Here is a 23,147-nt window from a genome sequence, read left to right as displayed (position 1 = left end):
ACAGAAACTGTAATCCAATACCTTAATCCATTTCTTCTTCAAAGCGCTGCCCTGGTGCCAGGTGGACAGAACCCACGGGATGCAGAGCTGCCCCTGAGCAGCTCTGCACTGGGCTGCGTCATTCGGGTTGGGGGAAAGAATACCCGGAGAGGCACCTTTGACCTGGTTATCTGGACAGTTGTGCCTACTGAATGACAGCATAGGGTACCCAATGGCTATCGGGGGAATTGCACCTAGTTGGTGTTGACAGCGAACCTAGCCATTGATCCAATCACCGCCAACGAGTGCTGACGGTGCCAGATTGAGTGCAAGTCTCTTTGGCTATGCAAAGAGAAATCAGACGCCAAGGGGAGCCTAGTCTTCAAAGAGATTTAGTGCTCTTCTGCCCTTTTGGAAATGGCTTCTGAATCCACCTCTCCAAGAAGACAGCAGGGACTGGGAGCAGTAGGGTGGGAGGGAAAGCAAACAGTTCCCACAAGGACTGGGTTCTGGGTCTCAGAGATGCAGGTGGCAGATTTCCCCATTCTTCCTTTCCAAGGGTCCAGGCTCTAACATGTCACAGCAGGTGTGTCCCCCACAATGGGAGGGGATCATTCAACTACTCTCCACCCCCACCTCAAGCTACAGCCCCCCAGGACAGAGCCAACCAGTGGACCCCTTCCCCTGCCCCAGCTTGCTTCTGCTGCCAAAGTCGGCGGACCTCAAGGTAAAGAGCTGCTAAACTGTGCAGATTCAGGCTGCTGAGTCCCTTTAGGTATTCTATGCTGTCATTCCCAGCACAACAACCAGGCCATCGCCAGTTCAGAACAGCCAACTCATTGATATGTGTCAGATAACTAGTAAAGCATCTATTTCTGGCCAAATTGGTGTTTTTATTTTCCAAATACCTTTGAGGGACCTGATTTCTAAGAAAAGATCAAACATTGTAAGCTATTACTATCTGGATTTGCTGCACCAATTAAGAAAAGAGCATAGTTTTCACCACCAGGGTTTCCTTCCCTCCACTGCCAGCATTCATTATGCATCCATTGGTCCCCAAAAGCATCCATTAGTCCCCAAAAACAATTAAACAAATACCAGGATTCATTCATTCACTAGGTACTTTCTATGTTCCAAACACAACACTAAGTGCTAGGAATATATAGAATTCCCACAAAGAGCTTACTGTCTAGTGGTCAAGACAGACAACTACCTAGAATGTAATCTGGTCATCAAGAAACTAGGGGACAGAGCAACTAATTCCACCCACAGGGAATCAAGAACGGAGGAGGCAATGTTTAAGCAGAATCTAGAAGGCTGTAAAGGGTTTTGCAAAAGGGACAGTGTGAGTAGACAGAGCATATAACAATGAAGAAGAGCAGACTATGTGCAGAGAACTCCAAAGAGTTCTAGACAAGCTAAAGGTGAACAGCAAAAAAGTAAAAAGAGGTGATAAGGAGAAGGTAGATTGTGGTCAAACTTGAAAAGGTATCCAACATCCTAACTTAATCTTAAGAGGAACCAGGAGACTTCTTAGGGGTTTTTGAACAATTGCAAATAATTCCCTTCTGTATGTGAGTTTGTCTTAGCCTGCTTCTCCATCAGGAATACTATGACTTTGGGAAAAATGAGAGGAACACTTCTGGGCACTTCAGCAGAAGGCTATCTTGCCTGAGGCAGGCGGGTACTCCCGGCAAGCCCTACTTCTCAGTGGCAAATGTAGGGCAACTTTGGTGAGAGGTGAGGGCCTCCACTAGGACCCCAGTAGCTATGGGATGAAGAGCTACTAGCAGGGACAGCTCTCAGGCCTCACCAAACCCCCACAAACCAATCCCAACTTTGCCGTCTTTAAGAGAGGACAGGTGCCGCCAGGCTTGCCTGGCTGTCAGAATATTGAAGAAGCATATTAAAATCATGCAAGGACAACAGGACTACCTCAAAAGTAAACATTCATGCTTTTGAGAAGCCTAAGCCATAAACATTTAGTCTCAAATGTAGCTGCCTACATCCTCCTGGGCAAGGGCTTTGAAAGAAAAGCAGAGCTCCATAAAACGTGATCTGCCAGGATTGTCTTACCCCGTGGCATGATAATTATGATGCCTCTTACTACATTTAAAGGCTCATCTGGAGTGACTCAAATTCTCGAGGTGAGGGAGGCAGTTTTGCATTTTTCTCAATGTATTTCACTGAACCGCTGCAGTAATTCACTTTGAAACAATGCAAAGTGAAAATGAGATTGGAACCACAGTCTTGCCTCATTAGGGCTGGCCTGCTCTCTGCCACCTCCAGGCACTTCAAGGGCCCTTCTCCCAGCATTTGAGAGATTATCTTTGCGAGTTTAATCAAGCTTTGCATTAACTAGTTAACGTGGTTAAGCCTTTGTGTGAGCAAAGTAACCGAAACTGTAGTGCACTGGACTTATTTTGTGGGGAAGAGACGAAGGGGCGCCACGGCTCTCGCCTTATCCATTCTCTGTACAAAGGGTGGCAGGGGGTGGGGGGGATTTAATTTATATACATATAAATAATTTACAAAACCAATTTCTTCTAAAAATCTTATAAATGATGAATCATACCTTAGAAAAATCCTGTGTTGAAACATGAGCATACTACCACCCATGCTGGTGAAGAACTAGCCCCTCTATTATTTTAATTTGCATTTGATTTGTCTTTTAATTAATACATTTACTTATTACCTTAAATTTACTATATCAAAGAAAATTGTTGTGGGAGGTGGAGGATACCCGATGGGTTAGAAGGAAGATAGGAACCCCTTTTAGAAATTTAAGGATATTATTGATACAACTTTGAAGCCTCTGATTTTCATTTTCTGTTGATATATTTTGTGAATTACAATGATGAAATGCCATTTTTTTTCTCAATTGAGGGCATTTTTTAATAAAATTGGGGAAAGACACTAAGCTGAAACCTTAGATATAAAAAAAATAAAAGCAGTTGGGGGTTTCAGAGACATTGTTTGTCTTGAAAGTGATGTAAAGAAGCTCGATCAAAAGCCTGGTTTTACTACAGTCACGCTCCATTATGGAAGGTGAGGCCGTGGCAGGTGGGGGAGGGGAGATAGAGTGAGCCCTCGCCCAGACTGGACCAGGTTGCCAAAAGTCACTGCCCAAAGTGAACCTCCTGAGCCCACTGTTGCAGATGGCCTCTGAAACAAGTCACATATGGATTCAGACCAAGAGAACAGCAATAGACCAACTAAGATCGTGCCTTAGAAACCCACCCGGGGCCACAGCTCTGAGCTAGGAAGCCTCTCCCTGCCTCCATAGCTGATCCTTGAGTTAAAGAATGCGTTCCTGGGAAACTCCTTCCCATCTCTGGGCCTCAATTTCCGTATCTATAAATTGGGGAGATTATTGTCCTTACTACAGAAGCTCCTGTATGATGAAGATAAGATAATGTTTGTAAAGGCAGGTGGTAAATCCCCAGCATGTATTAAACTTGTATTCTTGTTTCTAAGACTGGCCACTAGGATAGAAAACCCCCTTTGTACTCATGCGGAAACTCCGCCCTCCAGGTGGCTTACTTGCAGCACCTAGCCTGCACCCCAAACTCATTTCAAACTGTAGAATTTTGATCAAGCATAAGATTGGGTTTGAGTCCATTTTAGTTTTTGTTTCGTTGCTCAGCCCAGTGGTGGATTTTGATGTGGATATAACTTTATTTTTAAAGAAATCTGTTTTCTCTGCAGATGTCCAAGATGGAAGATTAGAGGGTCATGAAACAGTGTGTGTCACATACTTCTTTGCGTGCACACACACACACACACACACCCTGCACTCAAAAAGCTCCTCAAATGGGCTTCTCCCTCACTTCACCATCTTACATGAGCACTAAACCATTTAACTAAACCTAAAACAAAGATCATCTAAGAATATGAGCGGGCCTGCCCTGAAGCCTGGTCTGGCTTTAAAACACTCTTCAACATGTGTAACTTTAAATACAGTTTCCAGCTTTTCTATGTTTCTTATGTTACTTTGGGGAGAGTTATTTCCTCTAAATTCATTGATTTTAATCTCTTAGTGATTTTTCCTTGAGTGTGCTCTTTTTTAAAGATTTACATAAAGACAACGTAAAGTAAAAAATGACAACCCCCGCATAGAGATTGAAAACAAGGTTCTAGGGCTGAAGAGCCTAGATTTCAATCAGAATCAAATTTTGTTCTTGTTTTTAATAGGGGCTGTCTTAAAATGTTTAGGACCTACACTTTCCATATTACTACAGTTTCCAAGGTTTCTTTTAAGGATTTCTAAACTCAAGTCTAAATTCAGATTGGACTTCAAACTGCTTGAGACCCTCGATGGCCCACCATACACAGCCTCAGGTCTTCCAGCCTCTAAATCAAAAGCCCCAACACTTAGCACTGCCAACTTGTCTGCAGGAATTGGATTATGTTGTCTGCCCCCTCCACTGCCCAACATGGGGTACAGACAGTGTCCCCTCCTTACCTCTCTAGCCTGTGACCTCCTACTGGTTTTTCAGAACCCAACTTGGACATCAAATTTCCTGGGGATCCTTTGTGGACACCTCCCCCAGCATTCCTATGCTGTCTCATGGCAATTGACGTCCTGAATAGTAATCTTTGGCTTATTTTTCCTTTTTGCCCCAGTGGTCTTTGAGCTCCTTCAGAGAAAGGACTGTGCCTATACCTTGGCAAGCAGAGTATCTGGAATAGGAGTACATTTCTGCTGACTACTTGGATGTATAAGACTGATGAATGATAGTAGGTGGTCACAGTAACCCATTTCCAAGACTGCACAGCTAGTTGGATGGTGAGGAGACAGAGTTTAAGGCTAAGAAAACATTGCAGAGATGGGAGAATGTTGCCTTAGGTGGCTTCAGTACCTGGAATCTGTGACTCCCTCAGCCTACCTGAAAGGGGATGGTTTTTCACTTTATTTTCCACTCCATTGAGCTCCTGTCTCCTTGTTATCTTGAGTCTTTGAGGGATAAGGGAGACTAGACCATATTATCTAAATAAACATCTATCTCAGGCAACAGGACAAGAGGATGTGGGGGGAAATGTGAGCCTAGGTTGAGATGGGTTCCTGTGTGTTTGGTGGGAGTGGGGAGGCTACAGGCACATTCCTCCTGGCAGGTAGTTGAGGGGACTGTCTCCAAAAACCTGTACAGCCCAGGTGGCAATGGGAGGGGCAGAGGAGGGTGTAAGGAGCATGTGTAGTGTGTGTGCACATGGGTGAGCTCCCTGGTGTGTCTGTATTTGCTATTCGTATAGATGTTGGCATGTGGGGAAGTTATGCTGGTACAAATGCATGGCTATCTGTACAGGTGTGCACCTGTGTAAGTCCATAGGGGAATGAGGTGAGACGTGGGAAGCAAGTCCCAGAGCATTTAGAGTTTACATGTCTATAAATTGGTGACAGCTGTCTTTTCACAGAAAAAACCCGTCCATCATTTTGGAGAATCTCCCAGGCTAGCAATGCTGTGGCTGCCACATTCTGTTCATTTCCCTTCTGAAATACTGGGTCACATATGGTAAAAGTTCACAACTCAGAACCAAGTTTTGTTTGATTTTTAAATTTAATGAGAAATAGAGGGAAGGATAGTGTGTGTGTGTGTGTGTGTGTGTGTGTGTGTGTGTGTGTGTGTGTGCGCGTGCGCGCGCGCGCACGTGCGTGTAGATAAAGGCTAGAGGACTGAAAAGATTTCCTTCCCAGAGGAAAACCTTAAGTCTATCCTAGTCCCAGACTCCAACAGAGGAAACACAACACAAAGCCTGGAGAGCACAGAGGCAGCGTGTACACACGAGGAAGAGGCAGAAGATGGGCCTGCCGGCGTCACCGCCACCCGCTCCCGGGCCCCCCACATCAGGGCAGGCTAAACACGAGGAGGCTTCTGTCTGCAGGGCTGGAAGAGAGGCGCCCTCGTTAAAACTCAGATAAACAGTTTATCAGGAGATGAATGAGCCACTGGGCTCCAGAGTCGTCTCCCCTTCCCCAGTGTGGAGCCAGCTGGGAGGGGGCTGCAGGCAGAGCAGGAGCCAGACGGGGAAGGGACTGTCGGCGCTGGAACAAGCTCGTCAAAGTGCCCTTCCTCCTTTGGCCTTAGCTGTGTCCCTGTTCCTGGAAATGCATTTCACATTTACTTACTGATGTTCCCTCCCCAGCCCACGACCTGGAGTTATGTTCCTCTCCTTTCCCCCCTCTTTCTTCCTATCTCCCCTCCTGTTCTCTCCCCCTCCACCCCATCCCACTCCACCCCCATCTTATGCTACTTAGAACTTCACTGTTGTAACCAGAATCCCATCACCAATAGGACACGCAAAAATTAGAATGTCTTGGGAAGCTGAACTGGCCCCCACCCTGGCGTGAGTCTGAACTGCCTGGCCCCTGGTAGGCTATGGGGAGTCTACCACCCTCTGGCCTTGGAAGCTATCTCCAGCCTCACATTCTTGCCACTGTCTGGAAAAAAGTGACAAGTAACAAGCCTTGTGGCTGACTTTTCCTCACTCTAAGTTGGGTCAAGTCCAGAAATGCCATTTTGGTTCTGACTAAGGAAAAGCCCATCCAATGCAACATTTATGAGGCCTTAGAGACAGTCAGCATCAGAAGGTGATGATTTGCATATGCCTAGGATTTTGCTAGGCCTAAAAGACGGCAGCTTTCTTGTCTTTTCCTTTATGGTGTCTTATGGTCCCCTGGTATTTCGGTGTCCCCACTTGACAAAGAGGTAAAGTGACTGGCCCAAAGTCACCAAGTAGGCAGATAGCAGGTTTTCTGACTTCAAGCCCTGCCTCGTTTGCTTATCTCCCACAGCTGCCTCAGGCCTACTTTTCCAGGGCCAAAGAAACAGGAAGATTGCTGAATTATTCTTAGAATCAGCTGAAAATAAGAGAAGATGCATTAAAAACATCCTCAGGGGCCTCTACCTTGACGTGGAATTGCCAAAGCAGTGGTTCAGAAGAGTGCTTCAGTTTTCCTTGCTTCAGCGCTTTACGGGGACAGAAATCACAGGATGTGGCCAACCAAGAACAGACCTACGCTCTTCTTCACTAGGCTATTCCCACTTGTACAGCTGAGGCCCAACCAGCCAAACCCCACTAGGTCCGAACAACCCCCCCCAGGGAGGGCCTGATCAGAAAGCTGAGCTGCTAGCCATCCTTCCCTCGGCCCATCTCCCACCCCACAGCTTCCTTTTGAAGAAATATAACCTTCTTTGTCCTACTTGTCAAGCTCCTTCTTCAATAGAACTATAGAAGAATTGAAATGGGTCGGCTATTGAGTCCCCAAGAAATTCCAGTCATCCTTCCCCAAACTCCTGTAGACCAGCAGCCACCAAGAATAGCTCAGCTGCACATGCTGAGTAGACAAAAAACAGGCCCAGAGTCACTGGAGTAGATTTCAACAGCATCCCCAGCCCCTTCAAGACTCTCTAGCTCAAACCTGAGCTTGTTGGCCAGTTGAGGGCAGTGGGGTTCCCCAAAGAGCTAACATTTTTTGAAAGATGATTGCCCACTATATACTCTGCCCCAGGTGCTTTGCTAAGCAAGACATTCTTTACCTCTTCTATACAGCAAGGTTCTGAGAGGTATGTCTTATCCCCATTTTACAGATAGGGAAAGGAAGTTTGGAACTAAGGTGCCTTATGTTAAGAAGGTAGCAGCAGCTGGTGAGAAATAGGGTCAGAATTCCAACTGAGATCCGCATGGTCCAGAGGTTGTCTTTGAATTTCCGTTTATGAGGTTTCCTCCTCCACTCCCCATGTCCTAGATCTTCTATCTGTCCTGAGACTAGCAGTGTCCTTCCCCTCTTCATGCACACTCACATTGTATGTCTCAAATCTCTTTCTCTCCCTATCCAGATGAGTATCTCTCTCCATCAAGCAGAGCTAAAACTCACCTCTACCGTTAAGGTGTTTGCACTGCTTAGTAACGCATCTCCAGCTTCACTCAGTACCTACGTGCATGGGCTACCCCAGTGTGGCACGAACTGGGGGACTTCATGCCTCCCAAGTGGGGCATTTCTGAACTCCACAGTAAAAAGGGGATGTGGTTTAAAAACAGTATCACTTATAATTGTTTTGGCTTTTTTGGTAATCATAATGTATTATGAAATTTCAAGTAACATCCAAAGGATAGCATGAAAATGTAATATTTATCAAAAGTGGGCATGGGTTTTAAAAGTTGTGAAACACTGCTCTACACTCTTATGGGAATGTATAGATTTTTCCACCCATACCCTGTTAGTGTTTTCTTCACCTGCATGTCATATTCCCCCTGAACTGGACTGCTGAAGTCTGGGAGGGTGGCCAGCAACTGTGAGTTCCTTCTCCTTTGTGTTTTCCCCATGGTCTTCACCAGTGGACACTCTATAATAAATAAGTCACCCAATCTATTATCTAACATGGTTTGTTTTTCATTCCTGAGAGAACTTCTTGCTATTTAGTAAAATCTTCCCAACCTAAATAAAGAACCAAAGGATCTGGGTTGGTTTTCAAACAAAAATAGATGATCTGAAGGAGAGGAGATTGATGAAACAGAGAAGACCACAGTAAAATGTCACTAATTGGAACCTACCATCTCAGGAAGGCAGAGTTAAAATTTAGCCTTTGAATTCTTTACTGAAAAACTATTTAACTAGCTAATTTACTAGCAGTTACTAACTAGCAGTAACAAAGTTGCTTGGAAAATTTCTAAGAAAACAAACTAGTGCCAAGCCTTCATAAACCACATCAGAAAGAAAGGAATATTGTTTAAGAGCCTACTATGTGCCGGGTTCTAATCACATTATTTCAGAATCAACTCAATTCAAACAACCAGTGAGTCGCTCTTATCTCCAGTATTCATTAAAGCAAGATTTCCCTTTAGGCAGTACCTTGATGGTCTAATCTAGATATTGCCAAGATTTACAAGTTCAATAAAATGTTTTCCGCTGAAACTGGCCATCCCTACCAACAGTTGAGGTTTTGCATAAAGACTGTGCTGTGTCCTTAGATGATAAACTTGGCAGGTGAGGAAGACTGCACAGGTGGAAAGGAAAAACTAGATCTTTGGGGAAAGAAAGTAGAGTGATTTAGGCTGTCCCAATGAGACCTCCCAACTCCACTCTATGGAATGCTGGTGAATACTTGAGTCATCCATTCCAAGTCTCTCTTCTCCAGCTTTTTCCAGACTCCAATCACATGCACCACAAAGGAAACCAAGTTTTGAAGTCTAGATTCAGTTCCTCATCCAGGGGAAAATTCACTGGAAGTGTCATTTCAGTATCCATCTCCCATCACAGAGAAACTGCTTCTGGAAGACAAAGCATCATGCAGGTTTATTTAGAATAACAGAAAGGTAGGACCGGAACTGTGATGTAGTTGTGTCACCAATGTGGAAAGTGAGGGATTACAATGTCACAAAAGTGACTTGTCCGAGATTAACATAGTTATATCAAGGTGGACCCCAGCCAGGACACAGGTCCTCCTACTGCCAGTTTATTTCTTGAGATTCTAGCCCTCACTTCTCCCCTCTGAGGCCAATTTCTCAGAAGCATAAGGTATAGTACTAGTCTTCTGAGGTTTGAGGGATTGGAGAGGAAAATCAAGAAGTTTGTTTACACTCAAGGGCTGGACAATTTTGAGAGAACAGCTGGAACTAGAACGGCCCCGTTATCACGAGCGCACACGCAAACACACACACACACACTTACACATACACACACATTATCACCGTCACAGAAGCAGAAACTGAGCTGGGCAGAGTGGACAGCAGACAAACCCACCTCACAGGGCCGCCCCGCCGGCGTCACGTGCAGGACTCACCGAAGGCCAGCAGAGGGCGCGCTGCCCCCAGGGAGCCGAGCTGCGGCCGCGCGGAGCCCTACCAGGCTAGGAGAGCCGCAGTCGAGCCGGACGAGCCCCTGCAGCTCCTCCACTCAGGGTGCAGAACCCAGCCAAGGAAGAGGGTGGGGAGCGGACCCCCCTCGTAGGCCCGGGTAACAGGCTGGCAGGAGTGCTTCCTAGGAATTACATCACGCTGCGCAACACTGCAGCTTTCGGACTCCTCCGGCGCAGAGTGTGAGTGAGTGAGTGAGTGAGTGAGTGAGTGAGTGAGTGAGTGAGTGAGTGAGTGAGTGAGTGAGTGAGTGAGTGAGTGAGTGAGTGAGTGAGTGAGTGAGTGAGTGGGTGGTGTGTGTGTGGGGTGTGTGTGGGTGTGGGTGTGTGGGTGTGGGTGTGGGTGTGTGTGGTGTGTGTGTGTGGTGTGTGTATGTGCTGAGGAGGGGGAGGGGACTTAGACCAAGACCTGGAGAGAGGAAGACGAGTCGCGCCCGGCCAAAAAGCTCCATGCACATGAGGCTATTCCTTGAGCGAACTGCACCGAGAACAGAGCCCCCAGCACCTCCCTGCTGCTCCCCTCCCAGTGCAAAGCACCCAGCTACTGAGAAACCACCCTACCCCTCCTCGAGCACCCCACCAACCGCCCTGCACCCTCAAGCCCAGCTCCAGCGCCGCCGCGAGCTCTCCCCAGGACTGGCTCTGGCGGGGCGCCTAGAGCCCCAGTTGCATTGCTCCAGGAGAAAGGAGGGGGGCGGTGCATTTTGCAGGAGGAGGAGAAGGGGGTGGGTGGTGGGGGAGAGAGAAAATTGCGCGGAGACCTGCCAAGCGCCGCCGCCGCCGCCACCGCTGCTGCTGCCGCCGCCGCCGCCGCCACCGCCGCCGCCGCCGCCGCCGCCGCCGCCGCCTCTGAGCTCCGGCGGGCAGCCGGACTGTCGGCTTCCAGGGGCATCTGGGTCCGGCGGGGCACAGCCCTGGGCGCTGCCGAAGCCGCCACCGCCTCCTCCGCGGCGAGCGCAAGAGACTTCCCCGGGAGCCTGTGCCGCTCCAGCTCCTCGGGGGTGGAGAAGTGGGGGGTGGGGTTGTTTGGGGGGAAGAAGAGGGAGGGGGCAACGCCGAGAGAGTCAGTGGTTTCCATGGTGATGGAGCTGAAAGTGCAGGAAATTTAAAGGCTTGGACCCTGCGAGACAGACAAACCGGTGCCAACGTGCGCGGACGCCGCCGCCGCCGCCGCCGCTGGAGTCCGCCGGGCAGAGCCGGCCGCGGAGCCGCGAGCAGGCGGAGGGAAGTGCTCCTAGGACCGGCTCGGCCAGCGGCGCTGCACAGAGCGGCAGGACGAGGAGCAGCAGGAGGAGGAGGAGGGGAGAGCGGCTCGTCCACGCGCCCTGCGCCGCCGCCGCCGGGCCGGGAACGCAGCGAGGAGCCGGCGCCCCCCGCGCCCGCGGTCGCCCTGGAGTAATTTCGGATGCCCCGCCGAGGCCGCCTTCTCGAATAGACCCAGGAGAGGAGTTGCCGCCAACTTGAGTGCCTTTTTTCCGCCCCGGTGGGAGCCGGCGCTGCGCGAAGGGCTCTCCCGGCGACTCATGCTGCCGGCCCTGCGCCTGCCCAGCCTCGGGTGAGCCACCTCCGGAGAGACGGGGGAGCGCGGCGGTGCCGCGGGCTCGGCGTGCTCTCCTCCGGGGACGCGGGACGAAGCAGGAGCCCCGGGCGCGCGCCGGAGGCATGGAGCGCTGCCCCAGCCTGGGGGTCACCCTCTACGCCCTGGTGGTGGTCCTGGGGCTGCGGGCGGCACCAGCCGGCGGCCAGCACTATCTCCACATCCGCCCGGCTCCCAGCGACAACCTGCCCCTGGTGGACCTCATCGAACACCCGGACCCTATCTTTGACCCCAAGGAGAAGGATCTGAACGAGACGCTGCTGCGCTCGCTCCTCGGGGGCCACTACGACCCGGGCTTCATGGCCACCTCGCCCCCCGAGGACCGGCCCGGCGGAGGCGGGGGGGCGGCCGGGGGCGCCGAGGACCTGGCCGAGTTGGACCAGCTGCTGCGGCAGAGGCCGTCGGGGGCCATGCCGAGCGAGATCAAAGGGCTGGAGTTCTCTGAGGGCTTGGCGCCCGGCAAGAAGCAGCGCCTGAGCAAGAAGCTACGGAGGAAGTTACAGATGTGGCTGTGGTCGCAGACCTTCTGCCCGGTGCTGTACGCGTGGAACGACCTGGGCAGCCGCTTTTGGCCGCGCTACGTGAAGGTGGGCAGCTGCTTCAGTAAGCGCTCGTGCTCCGTGCCCGAGGGCATGGTGTGCAAGCCGTCCAAGTCCGTGCATCTCACGGTGCTGCGGTGGCGCTGTCAGCGGCGCGGGGGCCAGCGCTGCGGCTGGATTCCCATCCAGTACCCCATCATTTCCGAGTGCAAGTGCTCTTGCTAGAACTCGGGGCCCCCTGCCCGCACCCGGACACTTGATGGATCCCTACCGACGCCCCCCGAACCGTCTGCAACCAGTTCCACCGCCCTCTCACGAGGGGATTCAATGAACTTTAATTTTTTATTTTTTTGGCTACAGAGACCTAGCTTTCTGGTTCATGTAATGCACTGTTTAACTGTGTAGGAATGTATATGTGTGTGTATATACGGTCCCAGTTTTAATTTACTTATTAAAAGGTCAGTATTATACGTTAAAAGTTACCGGCTTCTACTGTATTTTTAAAAAAAGAATAAGCAAAAGGAAAAAAAAGAACAGAGAAAAGAGAGACTTATTCTGGTTGTTGCTAATAATGTTAACCTGCTATTTATATTTCAGTGCCCTTCGCATGGCGAAGCAGGGGGGAAAAGTTATTTTTTCTTAAAGTACAAAGAGGGGGAGAACTTTTGTAGAAGGACTTTTAAAAAGCTATTTTCCATTCTTCGGAAAGTGTTTTGGTTTTCCTTGGACCTCTAAGAAGCTATAGAGTTCAATGTTATTTTACAGTTATTGTAAATATAGAGAACAAATGGAATGACTAATCATTGTAAATTAAGAGTATCTGCTATTTATTCTTTATAATATCCCGTGTAGTAAATGAGAAGTGCAGAGCAGGATTAAAGAAAACCACTAAAATCGACTACGCTCTACACTGCGATTCTCTGTGTTAGTGATTGATGGGGGGGAGAGGGTGTCGGGAAGGGGGGCTGACGCTGTGCTTACTACGCCTGTTGGGAGAAGGGGCTCATCCCCTCTTCTGGGGTGATGGGGTTGACCGCTCAGTTTTTCTTGGGGGCGGGGTACAAGGTTATTCTCAAACCCCTCATTTGATCATCACGTGGCCTCCGCCCAGTCTCCCAGCTTTTTCTCCCTATGTCACCAAAACTAGGGCCCGTAGTGACCTCGACACCCAGCCGGACCCCTGGAGCTGACCCCAGGCTGGGCCCAGGGACGGGGGGGGAGGGGGGGTTAATGGGCGGCCGCTTTGTCCTGCCTGACAGGCCCTTCACAATGGGGACACGTGTCTTTCACACCTACCCTGGGGGCGGAGTGCCGCTGAAACTTGACCCCCGAGGAATGGGGAGGGGGGTGGTGAGATCAGAGCGCGCCCACCCAGATCCCGCCACCCCTCCCGCCTCGCATCCCCTCCATCTCAATAACCAGCCCGTGTTAACCCTTTGTACTCCGGGAAGCTACGGTGATCTAATCCCTTGGAATCAACACTCAAAGCCTCGGGGATCTTCAGGTCTGAACCCCCGAAATTCCAGGCCCTCAGCCGTAACTGCGGGGCACAGCCAGGAGATTTGACACTCACCTCCCTTCTCCCCCGGAGCTAGGGAGGACTCTGAAGGCCAGGATTTCGGAGGGGTCTGAATTTGGGTGAAAAACGCCACACTGGGATCTGCCAGTTGGGAACAGGGTGCGCGCCCCCCACCACCACCACCACCCGGACATTTACTTCACTTGGGGGTGGAAGAGAGGAGAAATCAGAATCGGGATCTTTGAGCTTTGAGGTTAGACAGGGGCAGAAGACGTGCTACCCATTAAAGGGACTTGCAGAACATCACCCTTACCCCACCCGTTAAAAAGCCAACTTCTTGGGGCGGGCGCTCGACTCGCGTGCGTCCCTCCGCCTCAGTCCGCGGTGGCGCCCATCCGCGCAGCTCCACGTGGGCCCGCTTCCTGACACTGCTTAGCGCTCCCTTTATTTATCTTGGACTCCAAAGTCGCTCTCCTTTGCTCCCTCCCCACCCCCCTGCTACCTCCCCGCGCCTCGCTCCCGGCGTCCCTCCGCCCCCACCCCCCACCCCCCAGTCCGGAGTCCCAGCGAATCTATGCTAATCATTTCAAACCTGCGCCGGGTCCCCAGCGCGGTCTCAATACCCCCGGCCCCGCCCGCCCTGTCCCTCCAGCCGGGCGCTTTCTTCCCTCCCGACGCAGCCTCGGTGGCTCCTCATTTCAATAGCCTGGCCCGGGAGCCGGAGCCCCCTCCCCGGCGCTGCCTCCGTCAGCCGTGGGACAGACGTTAGGGAATTCATTAACTGAGAGCCGAGGAATAACGGCATTATTCCCCCCAGAGAGGGCACCCTGCCCCCGCGACTATCTGAGGCTTCATTGTAAAAGGATTAAAAGTTAAAGACCTCCATCTTATGATTCTTTCATTTAATCTTCCTGGCGCCTGGGAGACATGCTCGATGGATGATGGCTTTTAAAATATTCCTAATGTCGGCTACCTTAAGACTCCAAGCCGGGCAAACAAACGTAATTTATTTCCAGAAGAAAGGGGATATTGAGATGTTTAAGTTTATGAACCGCCGTCCCCATGTATATTTGTTAAGTTCTGACAAATGCCCAAATAACGTTAAAATCAGCCATTCATCACTTATGAATTTATGCAAAACTTTCTGTGCCCCGGGCCAATATTTTTTTAGACAGAGTTTCACTTGCGAGGGGCGGAGGTGGTGGGAAGGGGGAATGGGGAGGGGGCTTACGTGGTGGGGGGGGCGCGAAAGCAAGAATTTTCATGCCTGGTAAACACGCGAATTATGCGAAGAGAGTTATTCCCAGCTGGGCGGGCAGCCAAAACTCGGAGAGCGCGCCCAGGCCAGAGCCCCCACCCCCACGCTGGCAATGTCACTGCATTACAATGCGAGGTCTTCCCCTCCGCGACGCCCCCTCCTCCCTCCGCCTGCCCGCCCGCCCTCCCGCGCCCCTCCTCCCCACCCCTGCCCACTTGGAAAACCCGCTCGCAGCCGGCGAGCTTCTCGGCTTTCAGAGCGGGAGCCGGTGTGAACTAGGAGCACCCGCGCTGCCGACGTGACGGGCAACAGACCGACCACCGGACAGACTCAAAGGGCAGGCCCGAAGCGGCTCCGCACGCGCAGAGGACCCAGCGGGACCCAGAAGAGAAGGAAGGAGGTGCTGCCTTCTGGAACGTTGTGACTAATGCGCAGCCGGTTATGTCTCCATTATTATTAATGTTGATAATACTAATAATAGCATCAATGCGGAAAGAAGTAGGGAGCTCTGGGCAGAAAGGCAAGAAAACTGTCCTCTGTGGTCACCTAGTGCCTATGTCCTGTAAGGAAAAAAAATGATCGTGGTTTCTTCTGTGGCTCTAACAGCCTGTGTCTATGAATTTATGCAGCTGCTGGGGGACCGTCCCTCCTCAGAATGGTGATTTATAACTATTACAAACACAATCAGCTTTCTCAAAATCCTACAAGATAATGCAAGGTTTCTACCTCCCCAGACCTCCAAGCCATGAATGACTGCAAGACTTCAGTCATCAACCCTCTATTTTCAACTCTTCCCTTTATTCCTTCCTTCCTCCCTTCAATACTCCCCACACTTCATGCACAAGCATACCGAGGCCAAATGTCCACGGGAGAAAGCCAGCCCCCTCAGGGGAGGGCCCTCTGGCTCCCAGAGTCTGGGAACGGGATCTGGTTCCCTGTTGAGATGGAGAAGGCCAGGGTTCCATTATCAGTCTTGCTTCTGAGACTCCTGGGAAAAGGGGTTGAAGTTTGGTGGCAGCTGCAGGAGGAAGCTGGCTGTGTATTACGAGTTCTTGGCTGTGCTGGACGGGGACAGCAGGGGGAGGGCCCAGCCCATATTGGTATTTTGAATGGGTGATTCATCCTTTTTTCTTTAATGCTCTTGGAATGTCAGAGCTGGAGGGCAGCTTAGATTCCAATGCCCTCCGCTCAGTTTACAGATGAGAAGACTGAGACCGCAGCAGGGACTCAGCAGGGAAGACCGCACTGATAACACAAGGGTTGGCTAGGTGGTCTCCACTGTGCCTCATCACTGTTCTCTTTTTCCTTGTTCTCTCATTCTTTTTCAATTTTTTTAATTCATTTTATGTATGTATGCATGTTACGATATGGGTGAGAGTTCTCTCCAAAACTGATATGATAACAACTGCTCATCAGGAAGCTGATCAACAATTCTGCTGTATCTATTCCACAAGCAATTATTAATGGCTTGTAACGCAGCAAGCCCTGAGCTGGGTCCTTCATACATATTCTCTCATCCGAGGTCTCCAGTTTCCTGAAAAGGCAACTGGAACTCAGAGAACTTAAGCAGCTCTCTCAAGGCCACACAGTAAGTGGCACACTTACAGGCCAAAATCTGAGCTGACACCAAAACCTGAGCTGCTTCTAACAATTACTCTTCCCCCCCTCAATCACTTGAACACCTGGCTTAGGAGACACCCTGCACCACATTATGTGCAGGCAATTCTTCACTCAAGCTCTGTAGGGATCGTGCCTAGTAAGCCACACAGAGCATTTTTATATACCCTGTTGTGTCCCCGGACCTCTCTCTCCTTCCCCACTGACGCAAGTACAAGCAGGGGGTCAGAAAAGAAGAACCGGATAAGAAATAGAAGCAGAGTTAAACAAACCTGGGCCATGAAGAGGAGGACTTGCTGCTGGGCTGGGCAGCCAGAGAAGGCATCTGACTAAAGTCTCAAAGAACACGTTGCATATCATCCTACTAAAATGGGCTTGTGGGAGGAAAGCAGTATATGTACGTAAAGAAATGATGTTGGAAAATTATTTGTGTATTTGGGAAACAGCTCAAACAAACTGTAGCATAGGATGGATCTGTGCCAAGTGAGAGCAGGCAATATGTCTGAAAAGCAGGCTGAAATTAGGGAGGACTTTGAATGCCAACTAAGGGACTGTTCTTTATTTCTCAGGCCATCGAGAGCTCTTGAAGAGGAAAGGGCAACCATTTAGAGCACTATTGCCAAAGAATTATTCATTCAATAGCTTCTGAGCACAGCTCTCGTTACCTAACAAGCTACACCAAAACAACCATTTCTTTTGTTCATGATTCTGCAGGTCAGGAATTTGGGAAGGGCTCTGCTGGACAGTTCATCTCTGATACTCATGGTGTCAGCTGAGGGCTGGAGGATCCACTTCCAAAATGTCTTTTGGGAGCTCACCTGACCTGTTGCCCTGGCCTGGGTTTTCTTACAGCCTGATGGCTTCAGAATAGTTCAACTTGCCTACAGGGCAGCTCGTGGTTCCGAGAGAAAGTGTTCCAAGAGATCCAGATGGAAGCTTGCAAGGCTTTCTATGACATTCCCTCAAAAGTCCCATATTATTATTTCCACTGCAGTGGGTTGGTTATGCAAGTCTTGAAGTCCAGCCCAGACTCAAGGGAAAGGGAATTAGAATCACTCTCAGTGGGAGCAGAAGCAAAGAATTAGGGCCATCTCTAATCTATTCCAAGTACTTTCTAGGCCAGGCTCTGTATTGTATGCCCTGGACACAAAAATGAGAAGATACAGTCCTTTCAATTTAAGCATGGTGCCCATGTCCAGGATAGATTGGAAATGAGATAGCAGCTGCTGGGGGATTAGTTAAGGAGTACCTTGCAGTGGTCCAGAAAGACTCGTAAGAGTTGACACTTGAGGAGCATCAATGCCAAAGAACACAAAGGTCATTTGCCAGGAGACGAGACTAGAGAGGACTTGGCAACTGACTGGATATGGAGGTGGAGGGAGAAGTCAAAAAGGTCCTGACATTTCAGGCCTGCAGGGGACCACAAAACAAAGAGGAAGATGGAACCACATCCACCCCCGCCCCCACTCCAACACACACAGGGAGATTCCAGGCTTGTCCAGAAGAGGGAGGAATCTGAGGAGGCTAGAGAAGGTTTCTGTTTATAATTGAGATGGATGAATGGATGGATGGATGGATGGATGGATGGTAGGGAGAGAGCAAAAAGAGGGAGGGCAGGCATAAAGCAGAACTCCGGGATGAGAGAGCAGCAAGATTTTCCCCCGCTGACCAGAAGGGCCCTGATGGTACCAAAATGTGTTTGCATTCGGGGATTGTATGAAGAAAGGGGTACAAGGAAACCTGGGGAAGGCCAAGGGGCAAAGAAAGATGCTGAAGCTCCTTGAGTGATGCCAGCAGCCTGGTGCTTCATATTGGTTATCGCATCTCACCCTCACTGTGAAATAAAAAGCATCATTGCCATTATACAAATGAGGAAAATGAGGTTCATAGAGGGTAAGTGACTGGCCCAAGGACACACATCTGGAACGTGGAAGTGCCTGGACTCAAATCCAGGGCTGTGTGGTTTCAAAGCAACATCAGATCTCCTCCCTAAAGGCCTCCTCTGGCTGGAATGAACCATTCCTCTTCTCTGCTGGCCTTCCTCACACTGAGACTTCAGTGATGCACTTTCTTAAGGAAGAGGAGTCTTAGCCTGTTGTGCTTAGAAGAGAGGTGTCCAGATTTACTCTGCAGAGTGTGTGTAAAATGTATTTGCTTGTATTTTTTTCTGGGAAGAGAGTCTGTTGTTTTCATCAGATTCTAACGTCTGTAATACAAAGTTTAAACCCTGTCTTAGGCTGTGAGAATCTTGAAGTGACAGAATGTTTCATTCTAAGTCATTTTTTTAGTCTCCACAGAGTATAGTGCAATGCTTGAGCTGGTAAGTATTCAGTAAATACTGGCAGAGTGATGGGAATTGACTTGGGGGTCCACAGGGAGCCACTGCAGGTTGCTGAGGAAGGGATGCAGTGGGAAGATTCTTCTGGATTAGATTTGTCTAAAAAAAGAAGACAAAGGTACAACTGCAGGCTGGAAGGCCACACAAGAGACCGCTACTCTCATCTAGTTCTAGAGGACAGTGTGCTCAGGGGGAAGGGAGAGAAAAGGACAAAACTGAGAGACATTTTAGAGGAAAACAAAAGCTGGATCCAGCCTACATTTTTGTATAAAGCAGTAGTTTGCCAGCGCTGAGAAGAAGCTGTCCTCTTTAAATGGAACATGCCCCCTTTCTTTTGCCACAGTTGCCACCTCTCCCTGTTGTGCTTCATTGTGTTACCTACCAGAACCATAGTGGGCATTTGCAGTTGGGAACCCCTGGATGAGCTATGAAGAGGGAACTGAAAGTACAAAGCAAATTTGGATTCTCTGAAATAGGAGGAAAGGTAGTCCTAAAGGAACTCATATACAGAAATTGCGAAGGGGATCCAGATTTCCAGAGAAAGATGACAGAATTATGACATTTAAATGGGGATGGCCTTAAAGTTCTGCACCCCTTCCTTTGGCTGCAGAAACTGAGGCTTCTCAAGGCTGATTGACTTGTCTCAATTTTAGCTGCCTCAGAACAAAACTGGCACCAGAAGCAACATTTCCAGATTTCCAGTTCAATCCTCCCTTTACAGACTTTGTAAGTATAAATGGCATTAGAATTTAAAGAGCACTTTCATGTACATAATTTTAAATGCATTGAGACATGAAAACTCCCAAAGCAGGAAATAGGTCTGTCTTAAGTCCCCAGAAACTAGTATAGTGCCTGACCCAGAGCATCATTTAACAAATATTGAGGCGAAGGATACATGTACACAGACTGGTTTTACAGGAAGGAAAACCAAAGCTCACAGAAGTTGAATAAAGGACAGATGCTCACAGAGCTCATCACAGATGGTGGCAAGGCAGGAGTAGCTGGTGCTCTCTGTAACGGCAGATCCAGCTGCTGCTGTTTCTCTATGGTTGGGACCAGGCTCAGGAAACCACCCACACAGCCACAGGCTGCTCAGTGAGTCTGTGGAAGAAGAAGGGAGCTAATGGTAGTCTGCGCCAACTCACACACCTGCGGTCACTTCCCAGCCCGCGTTGTAGAGGACTTCTAACTGGCATTCAACTTATTCAATTAAGGAAAAATTACTAGTCAAGCAAGGGGAATAGTTCTTCCCCCATCTTACAGATGTGGAAACTTGTGGAAACAGGACGCATAAGTGTCTCACCCAAGATCATGCAGTGAGTTGGTGGTGGAGCCAAGCTTCGAAAGCACTAGCTCTCTGCTGCGTTAAGGAGAAGCAGAAGGGTTGAGTGCTCCCTCGGTTTATGATACAACCAGTCTCCCTGATTCCATGCTTGCCGCAGCTCCAATCCATTCTCCACGCTGTAGCCCAAGTGACCTTAAGACACACATGTGGTCTTGTCACTCCCCTGCATGAAACTTCTCAATGGCTTCCTGTGGCTCTGAGGATAAAGGCCAGAATCCTTACCAGACTGAAACCCCTCCTGCCTCTGGGCTCAAGCCACAGTCTTTCGCTCAGGTTCTCATGTACCACACTCCAGGGCCTTTGCACATGCTGTACCTTCAGGCTGGGATATGTTTCTGCCACCAGCACCCCTAAATGCCCCCTGTCTTTCAGGGAAATCAGGTCAGGTCCTCTCTGATCTATGCTCTCCTGGTTCCCAGGACTTTTTCTTCATAGGACGTATCGCCATTCGTAGCTGGTATTTACAGTGTTACCTATGTGTGTGCTCTGTCTCTTCCAGTGAACTGTCTCCTCCCTCCATTTTGCTCGCCATGGTATCCTTGGGGACTGGTGCAGTCTGGGGCATGTACAGACACTCAATGTATTCAGGGATGACTGAATACACTGAATAAATGAAAAAATATTAAGTATTCACCTTTCTGGTGTAAGCCAGAGTTTATCTGGGGCTCTGAGGATACCAGGAGTTCAGAGTCCAGCTCTTGTTAAATAGTGATCCAGAGAAAATTTAAGAATGTGCCCAAACGCGTGATACAGAGCAAGGAGCCAGGGCTATTCCCATGACCCTAAAGTGACTCTATCAGTTCTGGGGATTACACTGACTCCCAGTTACTGACTCCGAAGGTCCCTTTCTGCTTGAGGAGGTGGAGAGAGATGGCTGAGTTGCCAGATAAACTCTTAGCAAATCAAGGACCCTCCCAGTAAAAGGAAATCTACCACCTAGAGAAGCCTCCCCATCAGAAGTGAGATAGCATTGAGTGATTCCATGGGGAAAACTCTGAGAAGACTCTCCAGGGGTGGGGAGAAGATTCACCTTTCCTCACATCTGAAATCCTTAAAAATGGGAGAGATTACCTTATCTGCTGGATAGTTAAAACTTGATCTTTCCTGCTCAGAGAATAAGAAAATTAAACAATGGCTAACTCATGCCTAATGCTTTATAGTTTAAAAATCACTTTCACATCCATTATCTCTTTCAAACCCACACAACAGCTCTTGGCCAGAATTTTGATGATCATTTTAAAGATAAGGAAATTGAGGCTTAAACAGTAACTTGCCCTAGAAGCAAAAAACTTCCTAGTGGGAAAGGCATTGGATGTTATGGGGTGGGGGGGGAGTCGGGGAGGGGGGAAATAGTTACCATGGGTTTGGGAGTAAGACCAGTCTGGGTTTGGGTTTGAATCCTGGCTCTATAGCCATTAGCTGTGGTCTGATTAAGAGACCTGACCTCCCTGACATTTAGTTTCCACATACCTAAGAGGGGCATAATAGTGTCTACCTTACCAAAGTGTTGGCACGTTCCAGCGGGTTCCATATGCATAGCTCCTGGTGGGGTGTAGGACCCCAGCCACCTGTGGTTTCCTGTCCTCTCCCCAATCCCACAGCCTGGGCTGTGGCCCTCTAAGACAGGAAAGAAGCTGAAGGTCCTACGGCCAACTGCTTGCCCAGATCTTCATCTCTGGAAGGTCTACTGCTGGCAGAAAGGTACCAGTAGATTCTTCTTTTTCTCCTCTGACAAAAAGGCTTTGTATTTAGTGCCAGTTATTTTTAGCTTTTGTTCTTGTTGTTGTTGTGATTTTAAAGTACAGGCCAATGAATGGATGAGAGTGGGAACACCAAAGACCAAAGGCAAAGCTGAGAGAAAAAAGGCTAAATCAGGATGGAGGAAACTTGGGAAACCAGGGGGTTTGTTTTACGTGAACTGTGGCAAGAATCCAGTCCAGGTAAATTAGCCCTAATTTGTTCTAATTCTAGGAGTTCCTCATTTCTAGTTACTGCTCTTTACCTAAGAAATCACTCAGAAGTGATTACCTCCCTAAAACAGTCTTGACAGGTGTCAGTCTCACTCACGTCAGGGGCAAAGACCTGGTTATGAAAGAAAATCACACCCAGGTAAGGCCAAGGTCCCCAAGAAAGTCAACATGCAATATGAGCAATGGAGAGCTTTAAAGGGCATCCATCTGCTATGACCACCACCATGGAAGATTAGGAAAATGAAGCCCAGAGGAAAGAAATGACATAGTCCACATCAAACCTCAAGTTAGAGACCAAGACTCCTGGGGAAATTTTGATGAGAGCACCAGGCTGCTGGTGACTCACCAGTGGGCTCAGGTGCCTCTCTCCCCCAAAGTTAGACAACTTTGCCCAAATACCACATTCCAAAGCAGGTTACCCAAGAGCCCAGACCTCTTCTGTCTTCCTTCTACCCTCAAAAGCAAGAACCATGAGTGGGCCCTGTGCTGTGGCTTCAGCCCACTGGGCTCCTGGGGATGTGCTCACTGTGATTCCTCTGTCTGATGAGACCCTTGCAGATGGACGCTCACCAGGGGTCCGGTCAGCTTTCCCCATCTCCTTTCATGTCCTTTGCTTGAGGGGAAACAGGGGGCTTCCCACAATGGGAGCAGTCATGCCTGGATGACCAGCACCCAAATCTCTGCCCCAGGGCCGGACACCCACCTGAGCTCCATACCTGCAGAGTCTCCTGGACTCAACCACATCAATCACCAGTTCAAAGCTGAATCCTGACCCGATTCCTAAACCTTCTCATCTGTTTTCAGTTTTCTTAGTCTTGAGCAATGGCCCCACTAATCACCCAGGTAAATAGAACACAACCAATCTCTGGTCTGCCTCTTGGGAGCATCCTTTCCTCACTAACAAAGTACCTGCCAGCACCCCTTCCTCTCAGCTTCATCCCCACCATGCGCCACAGCTCAGGCTTCTCTTGCCTCGGCCTCTGAATAGCCTGAGAGTCAGCTTCTTCGCCTCCAGTCCTGCCCCACCTTCAACACTGCCGTTCGCAGTGCCAATTCCCTAGCACCCACCCCAGACAGCCACACTCTCCCTTTCACTACAGAACCGTGGCTAGCTTCCTTAGCATGGCACCC

At 49.4% G+C, this 23,147-nt stretch overlaps 2 protein-coding genes across 2 annotated transcripts; one reads left to right on the top strand and one right to left on the bottom strand.

Annotated features, from left to right (window-relative positions):
* Positions 1-5,580: 5,580 nt before the first annotated feature.
* Positions 5,581-11,497, bottom strand: LOC130683261 (proline-rich protein 36-like). Its single transcript, XM_057499519.1, has 3 exons — positions 11,398-11,497; positions 10,595-11,353; positions 5,581-9,249 (listed from the first exon to the last, which is right to left on the bottom strand). The coding sequence occupies exons 1-3, from the start codon at positions 11,495-11,497 to the stop codon at positions 9,233-9,235; spliced, it is 876 nt and encodes a 291-aa protein (XP_057355502.1). The 3' UTR covers positions 5,581-9,232.
* NOG (noggin) lies at positions 10,908-12,867 on the top strand. Its single transcript, XM_036879834.2, has one exon. The coding sequence runs from the start codon at positions 11,496-11,498 to the stop codon at positions 12,192-12,194; it is 699 nt and encodes a 232-aa protein (XP_036735729.1). The 5' UTR covers positions 10,908-11,495; the 3' UTR covers positions 12,195-12,867.
* The last annotated feature ends 10,280 nt before the right edge of the window (positions 12,868-23,147 follow it).

Source organism: Manis pentadactyla, chromosome 4 (assembly GCF_030020395.1).
Source record: "Manis pentadactyla isolate mManPen7 chromosome 4, mManPen7.hap1, whole genome shotgun sequence".
NCBI classification, from domain to species: domain Eukaryota; kingdom Metazoa; phylum Chordata; class Mammalia; order Pholidota; family Manidae; genus Manis; species Manis pentadactyla.
Note: the sequence above shows the minus strand (reverse complement) of the source record. Positions and strands in the feature narration are given on the sequence as shown.

Coding starts and splice junctions, on each gene's coding strand:
- LOC130683261 (XM_057499519.1), bottom strand. CDS start 11,497: ATGCCTCCGGCGCGCGCCCGGGGCTCCTGCTTCGTCCCGCGTCCCCGG. Junction 11,354..11,397: donor GCTCCCCCGTCTCTCCGGAG/GTGGCTCACCCG, acceptor CGGCAGCATGAG/TCGCCGGGAGAGCCCTTCGC.
- NOG (XM_036879834.2), top strand. CDS start 11,496: ATGGAGCGCTGCCCCAGCCTGGGGGTCACCCTCTACGCCCTGGTGGTG.